At 44.7% G+C, this 16,497-nt stretch overlaps 1 protein-coding gene across 1 annotated transcript in view; it reads left to right on the forward strand.

The window, feature by feature from the left end:
- The window catches only part of LOC111958686 (ubiquitin carboxyl-terminal hydrolase 34), a 73,059-nt gene extending 62,953 nt beyond the window's left edge, over nt 1-10,106 (forward strand). The window contains 12 exon segments of the mRNA XM_070448668.1: nt 833-961; nt 1,560-1,686; nt 2,882-2,989; nt 3,148-3,252; nt 3,967-4,091; nt 4,741-4,759; nt 4,762-4,863; nt 4,966-5,045; nt 5,303-5,443; nt 6,221-6,367; nt 6,654-6,810; nt 7,055-10,106. Of these exon segments, the coding sequence (XP_070304769.1) occupies nt 833-961; nt 1,560-1,686; nt 2,882-2,989; nt 3,148-3,252; nt 3,967-4,091; nt 4,741-4,759; nt 4,762-4,863; nt 4,966-5,045; nt 5,303-5,443; nt 6,221-6,367; nt 6,654-6,810; nt 7,055-7,836 (2,022 nt within the window). The 3' untranslated portion in view covers nt 7,837-10,106.
- The last annotated feature ends 6,391 nt before the right edge of the window (nt 10,107-16,497 follow it).

Here is a 16,497-nt window from a genome sequence, read left to right on the forward strand (position 1 = left end):
GGGGAGATCTCGCGCGCGCAGAGAGAGGGGGAGATCTCGCCGCGCGCACACACGGGGGGGGGTTGCGCGCGTGCGCACCACAAGATAGGGGGGGAGATCTCGCGCGCGCACACACACAGAGAGAGGGGGGAGATCTCGGCGCGCACACACAGAGAGAGGGGGGGGAGATCTCGCGCGCACAGAGAGAGAGGGGGGGAGATCTTGCGCGCACACAGACAGAGAGAGAGGGGGGGAGATCTCGCGCGCACAGCAGAGAGAGGGGGGGAGATCTTGCGCGCACACAGACAGAGCGAGAGGGGGGAGATCTCGCGCGCACAGAGAGAGAGGGGGGGAGATCTTGCGCGCACACAGACAGAGAGAGAGAGGGGAGGATCTCGCGCGCACACAGACAGAGAGAGAGGGGGAGATCTCGCGCGCACACAGACAGAGAGAGAGGGGGAGATCTCGCGCGCCACACAGACAAGAGAGAGAGGGGGGGGAGATCTCGCGCGCAGACACAGAGAGAGAGAGGAAAACGCACACACGAGGAGCGAAAGGGGGAATGCGCTCACTCACACTTGCCACCAGGGTCATGTTCATAAGGCACCACATGGAAGAAAAAGGACTGAAACGGGGACTACCTGGAATTGTCCAATAGGACACAATCATTTGTTGCAAAACGTTTTAAAACATTTTCCATTGCATGCCCTAATGAACACGGCCCAGATACAAAGCATCTGCAGAGTTTTAAAATATGAACACACAGCAACTTAACCAGGGAAATGTCTGATGCATTTTTAGAGAATCATATGGGCGCTGCCTTTCATTTGAAATGAAAGCTATGTGAACTCCAGTATATGTCTATGATATAATGTATCTGGTGTTTTGTGTCCTCCCTCCCAGTGCCTTCCGTGTGTTATTGGAGAACGATGAGGACCGACTGCTGGTGGTCTTCAACAGAGGACTCATCCTCATGACAGAGGTACGACGAGACATTCTGCACACATTTACTAATTATGGTCATTAGGCTAATATTGAACCATTTATACATTGCGTCATTTCACTGGTTTGTATATTATAATTTAGAGTTTTAGGAAAGTGGGGTTGGGGGTAGACTTGTCACATTTCCAAGTCTCGTTCATCACTCGGCTAGCGGAAATCAAGTTTTGGTTGGTGTTAACGGGTTCAAAATGTAAATAATATGAGCGTTTAATGTAGTTCATGTCCAATATAAGAGATTTTATATATTTTTTTTTAAGTTTCTCAAAGTAAAGGGTGTCCATAGAGGTTCATCATGACATCAGCTGTTACATAAATCCTGACCTGTCACTTGACATGCCCCTCCCTCCCTCTCTCTCCATCCTGCAGTCATTCAACACCCTGCAAATTATGTTAGTAGTTTGTGATAGTTTCTTCATTGTGAACTGTATCCTAAAATGTAGGAACGTTAAGTGTCAATGTAGGTTTAATTTCAAACATAAACCGTTGCCTGTCATTTGACGTGCCCCTCTCTCTCACTCTCGCTCTCTCACTCTCTCTCGCTCTCGCTCTCTCTCTTCCCCCCCCCCCACTTCCTGCAGTCGTTCAACACCCTGCACATGATGTACCACGAGGCCACAGCGTGTCATGTGACGGGGGACCTGGTGGAGCTGCTGTCTATCTTCCTGTCGGTACTCAAGGCCACGCGGCCATATCTGCAGCGCAAAGGTCAGCGAAAGCTACCCTCCCCCTCCTCTCTGGATGTTGTAACTTTAATGGGTTACAGAGTTCATGTTTACAGTTCATTCATTGTGCTCTATCTCAAGATATTTTATTTTAGTTGTTTTTATTTTTCAGTTACATATGTAAGAGTAAAATTGTATTAGAATTCATGTGATGGAGATTGAGAGAACTATGTATATGTTTCTGTTGTATAAATTAGTATTGGATTACGCTATTGACTGCAAGTACCAGAATACCTTGCGACAGGAAGTAGTAAAAAAAAGAGAACATGCCAGTTATGTGACAAGTATCCTGGCTTTTAAAAAAAAAAAAAAAAAAAAAATAAAAAAAAAATAAATAATAATTCTCCTGAATTTTCGTGGTATCCAATCGCTAGTAATTACTATCTTGTCTCATCGCTACAACTCCCGTACGGGCTCGGGAGAGACGAAGGTCGAAAGCCACGCGTCCCCCGAAGCACAACCCAACCAAGCCGCACTGCTTCTTAACACAGCGCGCCTCCAACCCGGAAGCCAGCCGCACCAATGTGTTGGAGGAAACACCATGCACCCGSCCCCCTTGGTTAGCGCGCACTGCGCCCGGCCCGCCACAGGAGTCGCTGGAGCGCGATGAGACAAGGATATCCCTACCGGCCAAACCCTCCCTAACCCGGACGACGCTAGCCCAATTGTGCGTCGTCCCACGGACCTCCCGGTCACGGCCGGCTGCGACAGAGCCTGGGCGCGAACCCAGATACTCTGGTGGCGCAGCTAGCACTGCGATGCAGTGCCCTAGACCACTGTGCCACCCGGGAGGCCCTAGTATCCTGGCTTTTGCTAGGAACTTTCTTTTATTGTTTTGTAGAATCTAAAGTGGTAAAATGTGAACAAGTATTATTACTAAAAATAAGCTTTCATGCCACAACCGACGTCCCGAGTCATTACTTTGAAGATATTTATTCTATACTGACCACCTACCTTGTAGCAAAACCTAATTTCCAAGTCAAATGTTCTGTCTCCCATTGACATCAATGCATGACTAATGACTAAGAGAACATTTGACTGAAGTGAACGTTAGGATTCACCCCCTTGTGAATAAGCCCTGTGTCCTTGCCTTTTTGTTAACTAGAGCTCAATGACTTGCATTTTATTTAAGGACCCTGATGTAAAGTCTCTGTATAACCTCTGTTGTTCTCCTGTAGACGTGAAGCAGGCTCTTATCCAGTGGCAGGAGAGGATCGACTTTGCCCACAAGCTGCTCACCCTCCTCAACTCCTACAGCCCCCCGGAGCTCCGCAACGCCTGCCTGGGTACGAACACACACACACACACACCGTTTGGATAATATTTGACCACATTTCCCCTCTAAACTATTCCACAGCGTATATACAATAGACCTTTGGAACAATTCCAATCGCTCGATGTGATGTCACTAGTAGTTCCTGTGTATTTCTGTTCCCCCGTCCAGATGTTCTGAAGGAGCTGGTCCTGTTGAGTCCCCATGACTTCCTGCACACGCTGGTGCCCTTCCTGCAGCACAACCACTGCACCTACCACCACAGCAACATCCCTAGTGAGTCCCCCTCCAACTGCTACACTAACAACTTATGCACCTCAATTGGGCCGACCAACCAGTGCTCCCGCACATTGGCTAACCCTCTTTTTACGCTACTACTACTCTCTGTTCACCATATATGCATAGTCACTTTAACCATACCAACGTGTACATACTACCTCAATCAGCCTGACTAACCGGTGTCTGTATATAGCCTTGCTACTCTTATTTTCAAATGTCTTTTTACTGCTGTTTTATTTCTTTACTTACCCACACACACACCTTTTTTTCGCACTATTGGTTAGAGCCTGTAAGTAAGCATTTCACTGTAAGGTCTACACCTGTTGTATTCGGCGCACGTGACAAATAAACTTTGATTTGATCATCAGGACCAACACAAGCAATCATGAAAATAATAATGATGATTTAATAATACTACACAGTTCACATATTATATGTAGCAGCATGCTATCCTTAGGACCCTGGCTCTGTCTGTAACCTCTGGCATGCACTAGGAGAACCAGAGTACCAGCGAGTCTGACTGTTCTGGCCTCTCCGTGCCCGAGGCAGTCTCTCAAATGTCCTACAGATATCGAGAAAGAAAATAAACATGCCTTCTTTTTTTTTTGTCCAAATCTCCCGTTGACGTAAATGTTGCTGTAGATTTGCGTAAAGACCAGGTAGGATTTGTCCCTCTGTGATTCGTCTGAATGTGACTGTCTCTTTGTGCAGTGTCCTTTGGGCCTTACCTGCCCTGCAGAGAGAACATCAAGCTGATGGGAGGCAAGAACAACATCCGGCCTCCCAGACCTGAACTCAACATGTGCCTCCTGCCTTCCATGGTGGAGACCAGCAAGGTGTGTCTCTCTGAATAGTACCACTGCTTTGTGTCTCTTGGCCGGTTCGTCAGTTTCTTAACATGAAGACCGAAGTTCATCTTAAGTATTGATGGTAGTTGACAGACCAGTGGTCTTAATGCCGAAGAGGATCTTTGTTTCTGGGTAGATTGTTCTCTATAGCTTACCTGGTGTCTTGTCTTAAGTGAAATCGGTCCTACCTGGTTAAATGAATGGTTGGGTAAGTGGAAACGGTGCCCGATAGTGCCACAACTGAAGTTTCCTCTGGGGGAAATGAAGTGGTTTATGTATACGTGTTTCTTCGCAGTTCAAGGTCTGTTCATTCCGTGTGTATGTTTGCGCTGGTGTGGTCTTCTTGCTGTCGTTGAGAAGGATCATCAACTTCCATCTCTCTCTCCTCTCTCTCTCTCTCTCTCCTCTCTCTCTCTCTCCTCTCTCTCTCTCTCCTCTCTCTCTCTCTCCTCTCTCTCTCTCTCTCCTCTCTCTCTCTCTCCTCTCTCCTCTCTCCTCTCTCTTCTCTCTTCTCTCCATCTCTCTCTCTCCTCTCTCTCTCTCTCTCTCTCTCTCTCTCTCTCTTCTCTCTCTTCTCTCTTCTCTCTTCTCCTCTCTCTCTCTCTTCCTCTCTCCTCTCTCTCTTCTCTCTCTTCAGGGTAAAGATGAGGTGTATGACGGATGCTCCAAGACTATTTTCTGTCCTACCACCAGTTCATCCACCTGCTGTGTCGAGTCGCCATCAACTGCGAGAAGTTCACGGAGACCCTTGTCAAACTGAGTAAAGTGGGGTTTGTGTGGATGCATTCTAATGTTTCTATATCTAATGACCTAAGAGGGTGTATGGTTGTGTATCAATATGACCATATCTCTCTGACTCCAGGTGTCCTGATAGCGTACGAGGGCTTGCCTCTGCACTTGGCCCTCTTCCCCAAGCTGTGGACGGAGCTTTGCCAGTCTCAGGTAAATAACAGACACTTACACATACGCGCGCGCACACACTTTAACACAAGCACTCACTCAAATACAGTCACTCACACTATTTCTCTCACTTGCAAACACACTTAACACACATCAAAATCTACTGACACACTTAACACGCATCAATCTACAAACACACTTAACACACATCTTAATCTACAAACACACTTAACACGCATCAAAATCTACAAACACACTAATTGTACATTGTCACTGACCTCTCCTATGCTGTTCTGTAGTCAGCCCTGGCTAAGACGTGTGTGAAGCTTCTGTGCGAGGACCCGGCGTTCGGCGAGTACATCAAGTGCATCCTAATGGATGAGAGGACCTTCCTCAACAACAACATGGCCTACTCCTTCCTCACCTGCTTCCTGCACAAGGTAGCCATCTTGGAGCCATCGCTACCCTCCGTTTATTTCAACGCTGACAGCCTCTGCTTTAGCCCGTTTTATAGCCTGTCATTTCATTTATGCATCCAATGATGAAGTGCACCCTTTACCAAGGTTTCATGCGTAGCCTGAGTCCCAGATCTGTTTTGCCATCTTGTCAACTTCAAATGACCCCAATGATGGTGGCAAGACTGCATAATCTGATCTGGGACTGTCGTGGATAATCGGTTCAAAACATAACACTTACAAGAACTTGTAAATTCAAATAGACTTTTAATACAATGTATCACAAGCCGTGTCAGTCTGCGGAAAGACCACCTTTCCTAAGCCCTGGCTCTGTTTTTATACACATACAGTATATCAGTCCATTACATACGCACATTAAGTTACTTCTCATACGTCATATGTTACCATTGTCTTTCATTTTCAGGCTTCCTGCTTGTTCGTGCCCAATAACGCCAGTATCCGCTCTTGATTAGATTACAATGGTGCCAGGACCTTCTCAGTGTCCTAATATAAATATGTATTATGCCTATAGTTCATCTGTTGGTCATTTGGCTGGCCCCCTCTTTTGTAAGTCCCTCTGACCTCGGTGTGTCCAGCTATTCTATGCACTTATGGCCTTGCTTTAGTTTCCTGTTTTTACCAGCCTGTATCCATTCACTTCCACAGGACTCAGGCTAACCCCTTGCTACTTTAAATACCAAGTTGATGTGCCTTGCGAGTGCATGCCCGTAAGTGTGTGTGTGTGTGTGTGTCATCTCTCAGGTCCAGAGCCAGGTGCTGTCAGGCCCCAGCTGCGCCAACCTGATCAGTCTGCTGGTGACCAACCTGCTGAACGAGTACCACAGCCTACAGCCTGAGCTGGCCTCGCACCGCCTGGAGCTGAGCAAGACCAGCGGCCTCCTCAACGCTGTCAGTACCCCTTATTCATGCACTGTTCGTGCATTATTCACATTCTGATCATACACTATTCGTGCCTTATTCACATTCTGATAATGCACTATTTATGTCTTATTCACTTTCTGTTAATGCACTATTTACGTCTTATTCACTTTCTGTTAATGCACTATTCAGGCCTTATTCATGCTGTAATCGTTAATTCCATGGTCATCCTTTACTAGATTGTCATTCCCTGTTCAAATGCTATTCTCTACTAAATAATCACTGTTCTTTTGTCCCTCTCCCTCCCTCTCTTCAGGACCTGCGAGCGTTGGCGTTGATGTTGTCCATACACACCCCCCAGGCGATGGACCCAGCTCTGGGTCCGGCCCTGCAGGAGTTGCTGTCCAAGTGTAGCGCCTGTGTGCAGCAACGCAGCGTGCTCGAACAGGAGGCCAAGGACCGCAAGGCCAAAGGTACGACACACACTCATGCATACAGTATATTGTCACAAACATGAAACATTTAAACGCTTTGATGGTAGTCAAGTGTGGTGTCCCTTTCAGCCTATTGTCACATAATAGTGTAAGCAGATAACAGGGTTGGACTCTGTATCATTTAAACTCGTTGGGAAATGTTGAATTGAAGTTGAAAATGCTAATGATGGTAGTACCTGTACACAGATGTGAAGGTTAATCACCGGAGTTTCTTCTCTCTCAGCGGAGGAAGAGGGCGCCACCCCAGTGAAGCGCCGGCGGATGAGTAGCGACGACGGCCCTGGGGAGGGCACCAGCGCCGGCACCAGCACCGGGGGTGTGACTGTTTCCGGACCCACCTGCGCCGCCTCCACCTCCTCCTCCCTCCCCCCATGTGTCGAGCTGAAGCCGGAGCACCAGGAGGCACTGACTCCCACCAGCACCTCGGACACAGAGACGAGGGACTCCTCATCCCTCATCGACCCGGGAACCGAGCACGACCCGCCCTCACCGGATCCTACCGCTGCCACCAGTTGCAGCCAACCCCCAGGGGACGCCTCCCCCAAGGAGGAGAAGATGGAGGCTTCCTCTTCCTCGTCGTCCTCATCATCATCCTCTTCCTCCCTCCCGGAGACGGGAGAGTTGTCGTACGGCGGCAGCGGACAGGGAGGGGAGGAGCCGCAGTCGTCTCAGACTCAGCAGGCAGCCATGGCAGGAGCGGAGGAGGAAGAGAGGAGGGAAGCAACGGCGGCAATGGATGAGACAAAGGAGGAGAGGGAGACGGGCTCTAAGACTTGCGGAGGCTCGGCCGCCCTGGCCTCGGAGGACCTGGCCTTCCCATCTGCCCTGGGGCTAGCAGGAGAGGGGCCAGAGGTCCCAGGGTGCAGTAGCCACGCCCCCTCGCAGGCTCTGACAAACTCGGCCCCGCCTCCGGACACGCTGGAAATGCTCTACAGGACAGTGGAGGCCACTATCGCCGTGGTTACAAAACTATCTGGGAAAGGGCCCTGTTCCGCCTCCTCGTGACATCACCATTATTGCTGTCAGCACCATGAGCCCTTTTAATATCTTTTTTTGTCTGTTATTTCTTTTCTCTAAATGAATTATGCTCTTTCGTTTAACACTTTTCTTTCTCTGTTTTCATCCTTTTGTTTGTCGTTTCCCTTTTCTGTGTGTGTTGCGTTGGCCTCTGCTGATGTTCTTCTATCGATTGGCTCTTGTGCTCTGGTATGTCACGTGATCTCTCCTCTCCGGCTTCAATGACAGATGGCGCTAGACGGCATGCTCCCAAATGACTATAAACATGCTCAGCCGCCGATCCATTGGACGAAAAGATCAAGTTATAAAAAAAACTATAGCACATTTTTTCTAAGGGCAAAAAGAAAGTTTTTTTTAAACTGATTTCAGAGTTCTTTTTGAAGTGATTTATTTGTTTGAGGTTGCTGTAACGGGGAAAGGTTTACAGAAATTTTAGTCTCTTCTGTATGCAATTTAATTTTATTGCATTTTTACTCTGTATAAAATGGTGTCCTCTGTGCCAGTTTTGTACTTTATGAAAGAGGCAAAAGTTGCCTTGCTTTTTTCTGTGGTTAATATCCAAACTAAGTTTACCTGTACATTAAAAAAGAACCACAAGAAACTTGATTCTGTAAAGAATCTTCTCTAGTTGTTGCCTGGCGGTGTATATGAAAACGATATATATATATATATATATATAAAACTTTATATATATATATAATGGTGCTTTATTTGACACGATATCTGTGGGTGAAATAAAGCAGACTTGGTGTGACAGTTGGAGCTTTATTTTATTTACTGAAAATACATTCCAAATTGTCCTTCTAGCTTCTGGATTTATTCATTTTTTTCTTTCAATATAGAATAAATTGTAATATGAATAATTATGAACTGAAAACTACAATGAGCTATGATACGTTTTTCTATAGCATCCTCAAACATCCTGGAGTAAATCAGATTGATTTAGCAATGTGATTGACTTATTGTTTTAAGGATCCCCCATACATCCTTTTAATTAAAAAAAAAATGTTTTTTTCTTTAACCTTTATTTAATTAGGCAAGTCAGTTAAGAACATTCTTATTTACAATGACGGCATAGGAACAGTGGGTTAACTGCCTTGTTCAGGGGAAGAACGGCAGATATTTACCTCGTCAGCTTGGTGATTCGATCTAGTAACCTTTCAGTTACTGGCCCAACGCTCTAACCACTAGGCTACCTGCCTCCCCAAGCCTTCACCGTGGTTGTAAGGTTTACTAGAATGTTTCCAGACATATTCCGCTATGCGTTACACTGCTGAAGAACCACAATCATTTTAATTGAACCTTGTCTTTATCAAATCAAATGTATCCCATTTAGATGGAGTATGTTTTCAAGAGAAACCTGGTCCTTAGACTGCAGCAGTTTTGAGAGAGGTATTTGGGGAAACTGCGACACAAAATGGCCGCTATTATTAGCTCTGCTCTTGTTTTTTTTACTCCGTCTGGTTTTACTTAACACCTTAACAATCTGTCTGACTGGGTCGTATGTTGTGATGGTGTAAGTCCTATGTTGTGATGGTGTAAGTCCTGCACACCCCAATGCTAGATCAGTGTTTTGAAACGGATACAGTCTTGAAACTGTCCTTGAGGAGATGACATGTGGTTACTTTACGTTTCCCAATCCTGGTCTTGAGAGACCTGTGTGTGTGTGATGTTTTTTAAAATCATAACCATCCTCTGTTAAATTTGTGTTGATTTGTTACAGGGTACTGAAGACCAGTTTACACAGGGACCCTTTGGGCAGGTGTGTAACTTGCGGCGCAACGGGTCAATTTGAACCCCCCAATAATATGCCATGTTTAGTTTGATTTCCTACTGTAAAGCGCCAAGCAGCTACATGCTTTCTTGCTTTGCACCACAGAATCAGTTCCTCGTTTTATGATCGTATCTCCCCACTGCCAAATATGCTTTTGGCTGCGCCCGGTCCAAGGGGCGCCGGCCCATTGTAAGCGCAGAAATGCGCACAATGCAATATAGGCTACACTCAAATGTTCCAAAATGCAATTGGCGGGAGCCGTTCTAAAAAGCGCACCGTATGTCAGTGGTTTTATGTGACCGAGATGAGCATTTAGAAAGAGGGGAGATCTAAAGATGCAACAGCTAGCATGGGTTGCTAATATGACTAGGATTGTCTTGGGCTGCTGGACTATGAATTAAAGTTGATAGAATCCCAATAGAACATGCTAGAAATGCTGGTTTCCGTGGCATAAGGATCTGTTTATAAAATCATTCCCTCAATATTTTATGGTCTGATTTTTTTGCTAGGCTACTTTGGAACAAGGTAAGACCTCAAAATGACATACAACCTCCAGGTTTTAAACAATTACGTTTATGGTTAAATTGTTTTAAAATGCTGATTGCCTCGTTCAGATTTCACGGTGGTTGTGGTTGATGTTGTGGTGCGCATCAGGCACTGGCCTGTCTCGCAGCTCTTGTGACCATTTTGTTCTGAACGAACCGTGCCTTGAGTATGTCAACAGTTAATTATCTTACATTATATTTGTCAAACATGACTGCCTTTAAGCCTATTTATGTAATTAAAAGTTTGTCTATATTTTCTGACGCCTCCATTTCAGCGTCAGTGTGGACAAATCACCGAGGCTGTACTTTGAGATGTTGGCTAACTATATACATCCACCACGACCGCTTCAATGCGTCCAGGCATACAGTGCATTCGGCATTTTTAATAGATTTTTTGTAATTTTTATTTTTTCTCTCCCCAATTTCGATCTTGTCTGATCGCTGCACTCCCCAACGGGCTCGGCGAAGATGGAGTCATGCGTCCTCCAAAACATGACCCGCCAAGCAGCGCTTCTTAACACCCGCTCGCTTAACCCGGAAGCCAGCCGCACCAATATGTTGGAGGAAACACCGTTCAACTGACGACCGACTACAGCTTGCATGCGCCCGGTCCTCCAAGGAATCGCTAGAGCGCGATGAGCCAAGTAAAATTCCCTCCCCGCCAAACCGCTCTTAGACCGCTGCGCCACTCAGGAGGCCGTTACAACCTTATTCTAAAATTGATTAAATACATGTTTTAAATCCTCTTCATTCTACACACAATACAGATAATGACAAAACACATTTGTTTTGGGGCGGTGGACAATTAAAAAAATAATAAACATTATTTTCAAGTATTCAGACCCTTTGCTATGAGACTCGAAATTGAGCTCGGGTGTGTCCTGTTTCCATTGATCATCCTTGATGTTTCTACAACTTGATTGGTCCACCTGGGGTAAATGCATGATTTGGAAAGGCACACAAATCAATATTATTGGTCACGTACACATATTTAGCATTGTTATTGCGGGTGTAGCGAAATGCGTGTGTTCCAAGCTCTAACAGTAGTATCTTAACAATTCACAATGTTGGAGTGGCATTGACTAAAACACAGTAGAATAGAATACAGTATATATGTAACAGTATAACTTTACGGCGTCCCCTCGCCCCGACACGGGCGCGAACCAGGGACCCTCTGCACACATCAACAACTGACACCCACGAAGCGATCGTTACCATCACTCCACAATAGCCGCGCCCTTGCAGAGCAAGGCAACACTACATCTAGGTTTCAGAGCAAGTACGTGACTGATTGAAACGCTACTAGCGCGTACCCCTACTAGCTAGCCATTTCACATCCGTTACACTCACCCCCCCTTTCAACCTCCTCTTTCCGCAGCAACCAGTGATCCGGGTCAACAGCATCAATGTAACGTATAACTTTAAACCTCCCTCGCCCCGACCCGGGCGCGAACCAGGGACCTTCTGCACACATCAACAACGGTCCCCACAGCATCGTTACCTCATCGCTCCACAAAAGCACGTGCTTCAGAGCAAGGGCAAACTACATCTAGGTTTCAGCAAGACGCTACGCATTGAAACGCTACTGCGTACCCGTAACTAGCTACCTTTCACACCGTTACATATATGTAGGCATTATTTAAACATGGTGACTAGTGTTCCATATTAAAGTGGCCATGATTCCAAGTCTGTACATTTGAAGTCGGAAGTTTAGATACACTTAGGTTGGAGTCATTAAAACTCGTTTTTAACCAGTCCACAAATTTCTTGTTAACAAATTAAGTTTTGGCAAGTCGGTTAGGACATCCTTTGTGCATGACACAAGTAATTTTTCCAACAATGTTACAGACAGATTATTTCACTATAATTCACTGTATCACAATCCAGTGGGTCAGAAGTTTACTGCACTAAGTTGACTGTGCCTTTAAACGGCTTTGAAAAATTCCAGAAAATGTCATGGCTTTAGAAGCGCTGATAGGCCAATTGACATCATTTGATCAATTGAAGGTGTACCTGTGATGCATTTCAAGCCTACCTCAAACTCAGTCCTCTTTGCTTGACATGGGAAAATCAAAAGAAATCAACCAAGACCTCAGAAAAAAGAATTCTGAACCTCCACATCTGGTTATCTTTGGAGCAATTTCAATACTGAAAGTACCATGTGCATCTATACAAAACAATATACGCAAGTATAAATGCCATGGACCATGCAGCCATCTACCGCTCAGGAAGGAGATGCATTCTGTCTCCTAGAATGAATGTACTTTGGTGCGAAAGTGAAATAAATTCCAGAACAACAGCAAAGGACCTTGTGGAATATGCTTGAGGACACAGGTGCAGAATTATCATTCCACAGTAATACGAGTCCTATATTGACACAACCTGAAAGGCCGCTCAGCAAGGAAGAAGCCACTGCTCCAAAACCGCCATTAAAAGTCAGACTACGGTTTGCAACTGCACATGAAGACAAAGATTGTACTTTTTGGAAAATGTCCTCTGGTCTGACGAAACAAAAATAGAACTGTTAGCCATATAATGGCCATCGTTATGTTAGGAGAAAAAAGGAGGCTTGCAAGCCGAAGAAACACCATCCCAACCGTGAATCACGGGGTGCAGCATCATGTTGTGGGGTGCTTTGCTGCTGAGAGACTGGTGCACTTCACAAAATAGGTGGCATCATGAGGCAGGAAAAATATGTGGATATGTTGAAGCAAATTCTCAAGACATCAGTAAGGAAGTTAAAGCTTGGTCGCAAATGGGTCTTCCAAATGGACAATGACCCCAAGCATACTTCCAAAGTTTTGGCAAAATGGCTTAAGGACAACAAAGTCAAGGTATTGGAGTGACCATCACAAAGCCCTGACCTCAACCTATAGAACATGTGTGGGCAGAACTTAAAAGTGTGTGAGCAAGGAGCCTACAAACCTGACTCAGTTACACCAGCTCTGTCAGGAGAATGGGCCAAAATTCACCCAACTTATTGTGGGAACTTGTGGAAGGCTACCCGGAATGTTTGACCCAAGTTAAACAATTTAAAGATCAATGCTACAAATACTAATTGAGTGTTATGTATATGTAACCGCATGTGAAATGGCTAGCTAGTTAGCGGTGCGTGCGCACTAATAGCCTTTCAATCGGTGACGTCACTTGCTCTGAGACCTTTAAGTAGTGGTTGCCCTTGCTCTGCCAAGCCGCGGCCTGTTGTGGAGCGATGGTAATGATGCTTCGTGGGTGACTGTTGTTGATGTGTGCAGAGGGTCCCTGGTTCGCGCCCGGGTCGGGGCGAGGGGACGGACTAAAGTTAAACTGTTACATAAACTTCTGACCCGCTGGGAATGTGAGGAAAGAAATAAAAGCTGAAATAAAGAATTCTCTCTACTATTATTCTGACTTTTCAGATTCTTAAAATAAAGTGGTGATCCTAACTGACCTAAAACAGGTAATTTTTACTAGGTTTAAATGTCAGGAATTGTGAAACTGAGTTTAAATGTATTTGGCTAAGGTGTATGTAAACTTCCGACTTCAACTGCACCTTATTAGAAAATGACTTAAGTGAAAGTCACCCAGTAAAATACTACTTGAATAAAAGTATTTGTTTTACCATATAATTAAGTATCAAAAGTAAATTGAATTGCTAAAACATACTTAAGTATCAAATGTAAAAGTATAAATCATTTCACATTTGTTATATTAAGCAAATGAGAAGGCACAATTGTTTTCTTATTTATGGAAAGCCAGGGGCAGGCACAATCCAACACTCAGACATAATTTACAAATTAAGTATTTGTGTTTAGTGAGACTGCCAGATCAGAGGCAGTAGGGATGACAAGGGATGTTCTCTTTAAGTGTATGAATTGGACCATTTTCCTGTCCTGCTAAGCATTAAAAATGTAACTAGTTATTTTGGGTGTCATGGAAAATGTATGGAGTAAAACGTATGTTATTTTCTTTATGAATGTAGTGAAGTTAAAGTTGTTCAAAATATAAATAGGAAAGTACAGAATTTTTTAAATGACAAATAAAAAATACTTAAGTACTTTACACCACTGCTCTTGTTGGCATATCAAAACATAAAAATTAACAAGGTATTTTATTTTGGGATGGTACATCTTCAGTTTGCGACGGTTGAAATTGCACTTCAGGAGGATTCTGATTTTTAACAAAGTTGAGACCTGGATAACTACAGTACCAATCAAAAGTTTGGACACACCTCATTCAAGGGTTTTTCTTTATTTTGACTATTTTCTACATTGTAGAATGATAGTGAAGACATCAAAACTATGAAATAACACATGGAATCATGTAGTAACCAAAAAAGTGTTAAACAAATCCAAATATATTTTATATTTGAGATTCTTCAAAGTAGCCACCCTTTGCCTTGATGACAACTTTGCACAGTTGGCATTCTCTCAACCAGCTTCATGACGTAGCCACCTGGAATGCGTTTCAATTAACAGGTGTGCCTTGTTAACTTGTGGAATTTCTTTCCTTAATGCATTTGAGCCAATCGGTTGTGTTGTGACAAGGTAGGGGTGGTATACAGAAGATAGCCCTATTTGGTAAAAGACCAAGTCCATATTATGGCAAGAACAGCTCAAATAAGAATAGAGAAACGACAGTCCATCATTACTTTAAGACATGAAGGTCAGTCAATCCGGAAAATGTCAAAAATGTTAAGTTCAAGTGCAGTCTCAAAAACCATCAAATGCTATGATGAAACTGGCTCTCATGAGGACCGCCATAGGAAAGGGAGACCCAGAGTTACCTCCGCTGCAGAGGATAAGTTCATTAGAGTTACCAAACACAGGAACAGAGTCAATAACGCCTAGGGAAAAAACCAAAGGGCGTGACATATATAGGGAAAGTAAGCAGGCGATTGAGTCCAGGTGAGTGAGGCGCTGACGCCCGTAACGATAGTGACAGGTGTGCCTAATAATGAGTAGCCTGACGACCTCAAGCACCGGAAAGGGAGTATACGTGACAATATCAAATTGATTTAGATTTTTTTAATTACAACATGATTCCATGTGTTATTTCATAGTTTTGATGTCTTCACTATTATTCTACTATGTAGAAAATAGTCAAAATAAAGAAAAACCCTTGAATGAGTAGGTGTCAACTTTTGACTGGTACTGTATATGCCGTGTAAACTACAACCAGTTAGCAAGTTTCCTAGTTCCAACTAGCACGTGAATGCGGCAATATGCATGAGCGCTCCAATGTATAAATGTTTTGAAATTTTAAAATGAGTAAAAACGAATTAACATTTCATAAATGTATTCCTATATTGTTGTGTAACTAGGGAACTATTGGTGATGAGATGTTGTGTAATTGTTATAACGTTAGCTAGCTAGCACAATATCAGGCTCCTCCCCTTTTCTACTGCAGTTTCAGATGGGCAGCATTCATATTCACCCTAGTGAACAAGTAGCCAGTGCCCTTAATGGAGGTGCCAATGCCAAAGAGGAGAGAAGTGCAGGGTTTAAAGATGGCCAATAGAGAGAGAACGGTGGAGCGCTCACCGTTCATGTTAAGGCAGGGAGAGGACAAGCAGGTCATCGGGCTTATCCAGTGTCCTGTGTGAATTTAAGTATGCTCTCTCTAATTCTCTCGTTCTCTCTTTCTCTCTGAGAACCTGAGCCCTAGGACCATACGTCAGGACTACCGGGCATGATGACACCTTGCTGTCCCCAGTCCGCCTGGCCTTGCTGCTATTCCAGTTTCAACTGTTCTGCCTGTGGTTACGGAACCCCTACCTGTCCCAGACCTGCTGTTTTCAACTCTTAATGATRGGCTATGAAAAGCCAACTGAGATTTATTCCTGATTATTATTTGACCATGCTTGTCATTTATGAACATTTTGAAAATCTTGGCTCTCTCTAATTTTCTCCTTCTCTCTTTCTTTCTCTCGGAGGACCTGGGCCCGAGGACCATGCGTCGGGACTGCCGCCCGTGGTGACTCCTTGCTGTCCCCAGTCCGCCTGGCCTTGCTGCTATTCCAGTTTCAGCTGTTCTGCCTGCGGTTATGGAACCGCCACCTGTCCCAGACCTGTTGTTTTTCAACTCTTGATGATCGGCTATGAAAAGCCAACTGAAAATTATTCATGATTATTATTTGACCATGCTTGTCACTTATGAACATTTTTGAACATCTTGGCATAGTTCTGTTATAATCTCCACCCGGCACAGCCAGAAGAGGACTGGCCACCCCTCATAGCCTGGTTCCTCTCTAGGTTTCTTCCTAGGTTTTGGCCTTTCTAGGGAGTTTTTCCTAGCCACCGTGCTTCTACACCTGCATTACTAGCTGTTTGGGGTTTTAGGCTGGGTGTC

Source organism: Salvelinus sp. IW2-2015, linkage group LG1 (genome assembly GCF_002910315.2).
Source record: "Salvelinus sp. IW2-2015 linkage group LG1, ASM291031v2, whole genome shotgun sequence".
In the NCBI taxonomy this organism is placed as follows: Eukaryota; Metazoa; Chordata; class Actinopteri; order Salmoniformes; family Salmonidae; genus Salvelinus; species Salvelinus sp. IW2-2015.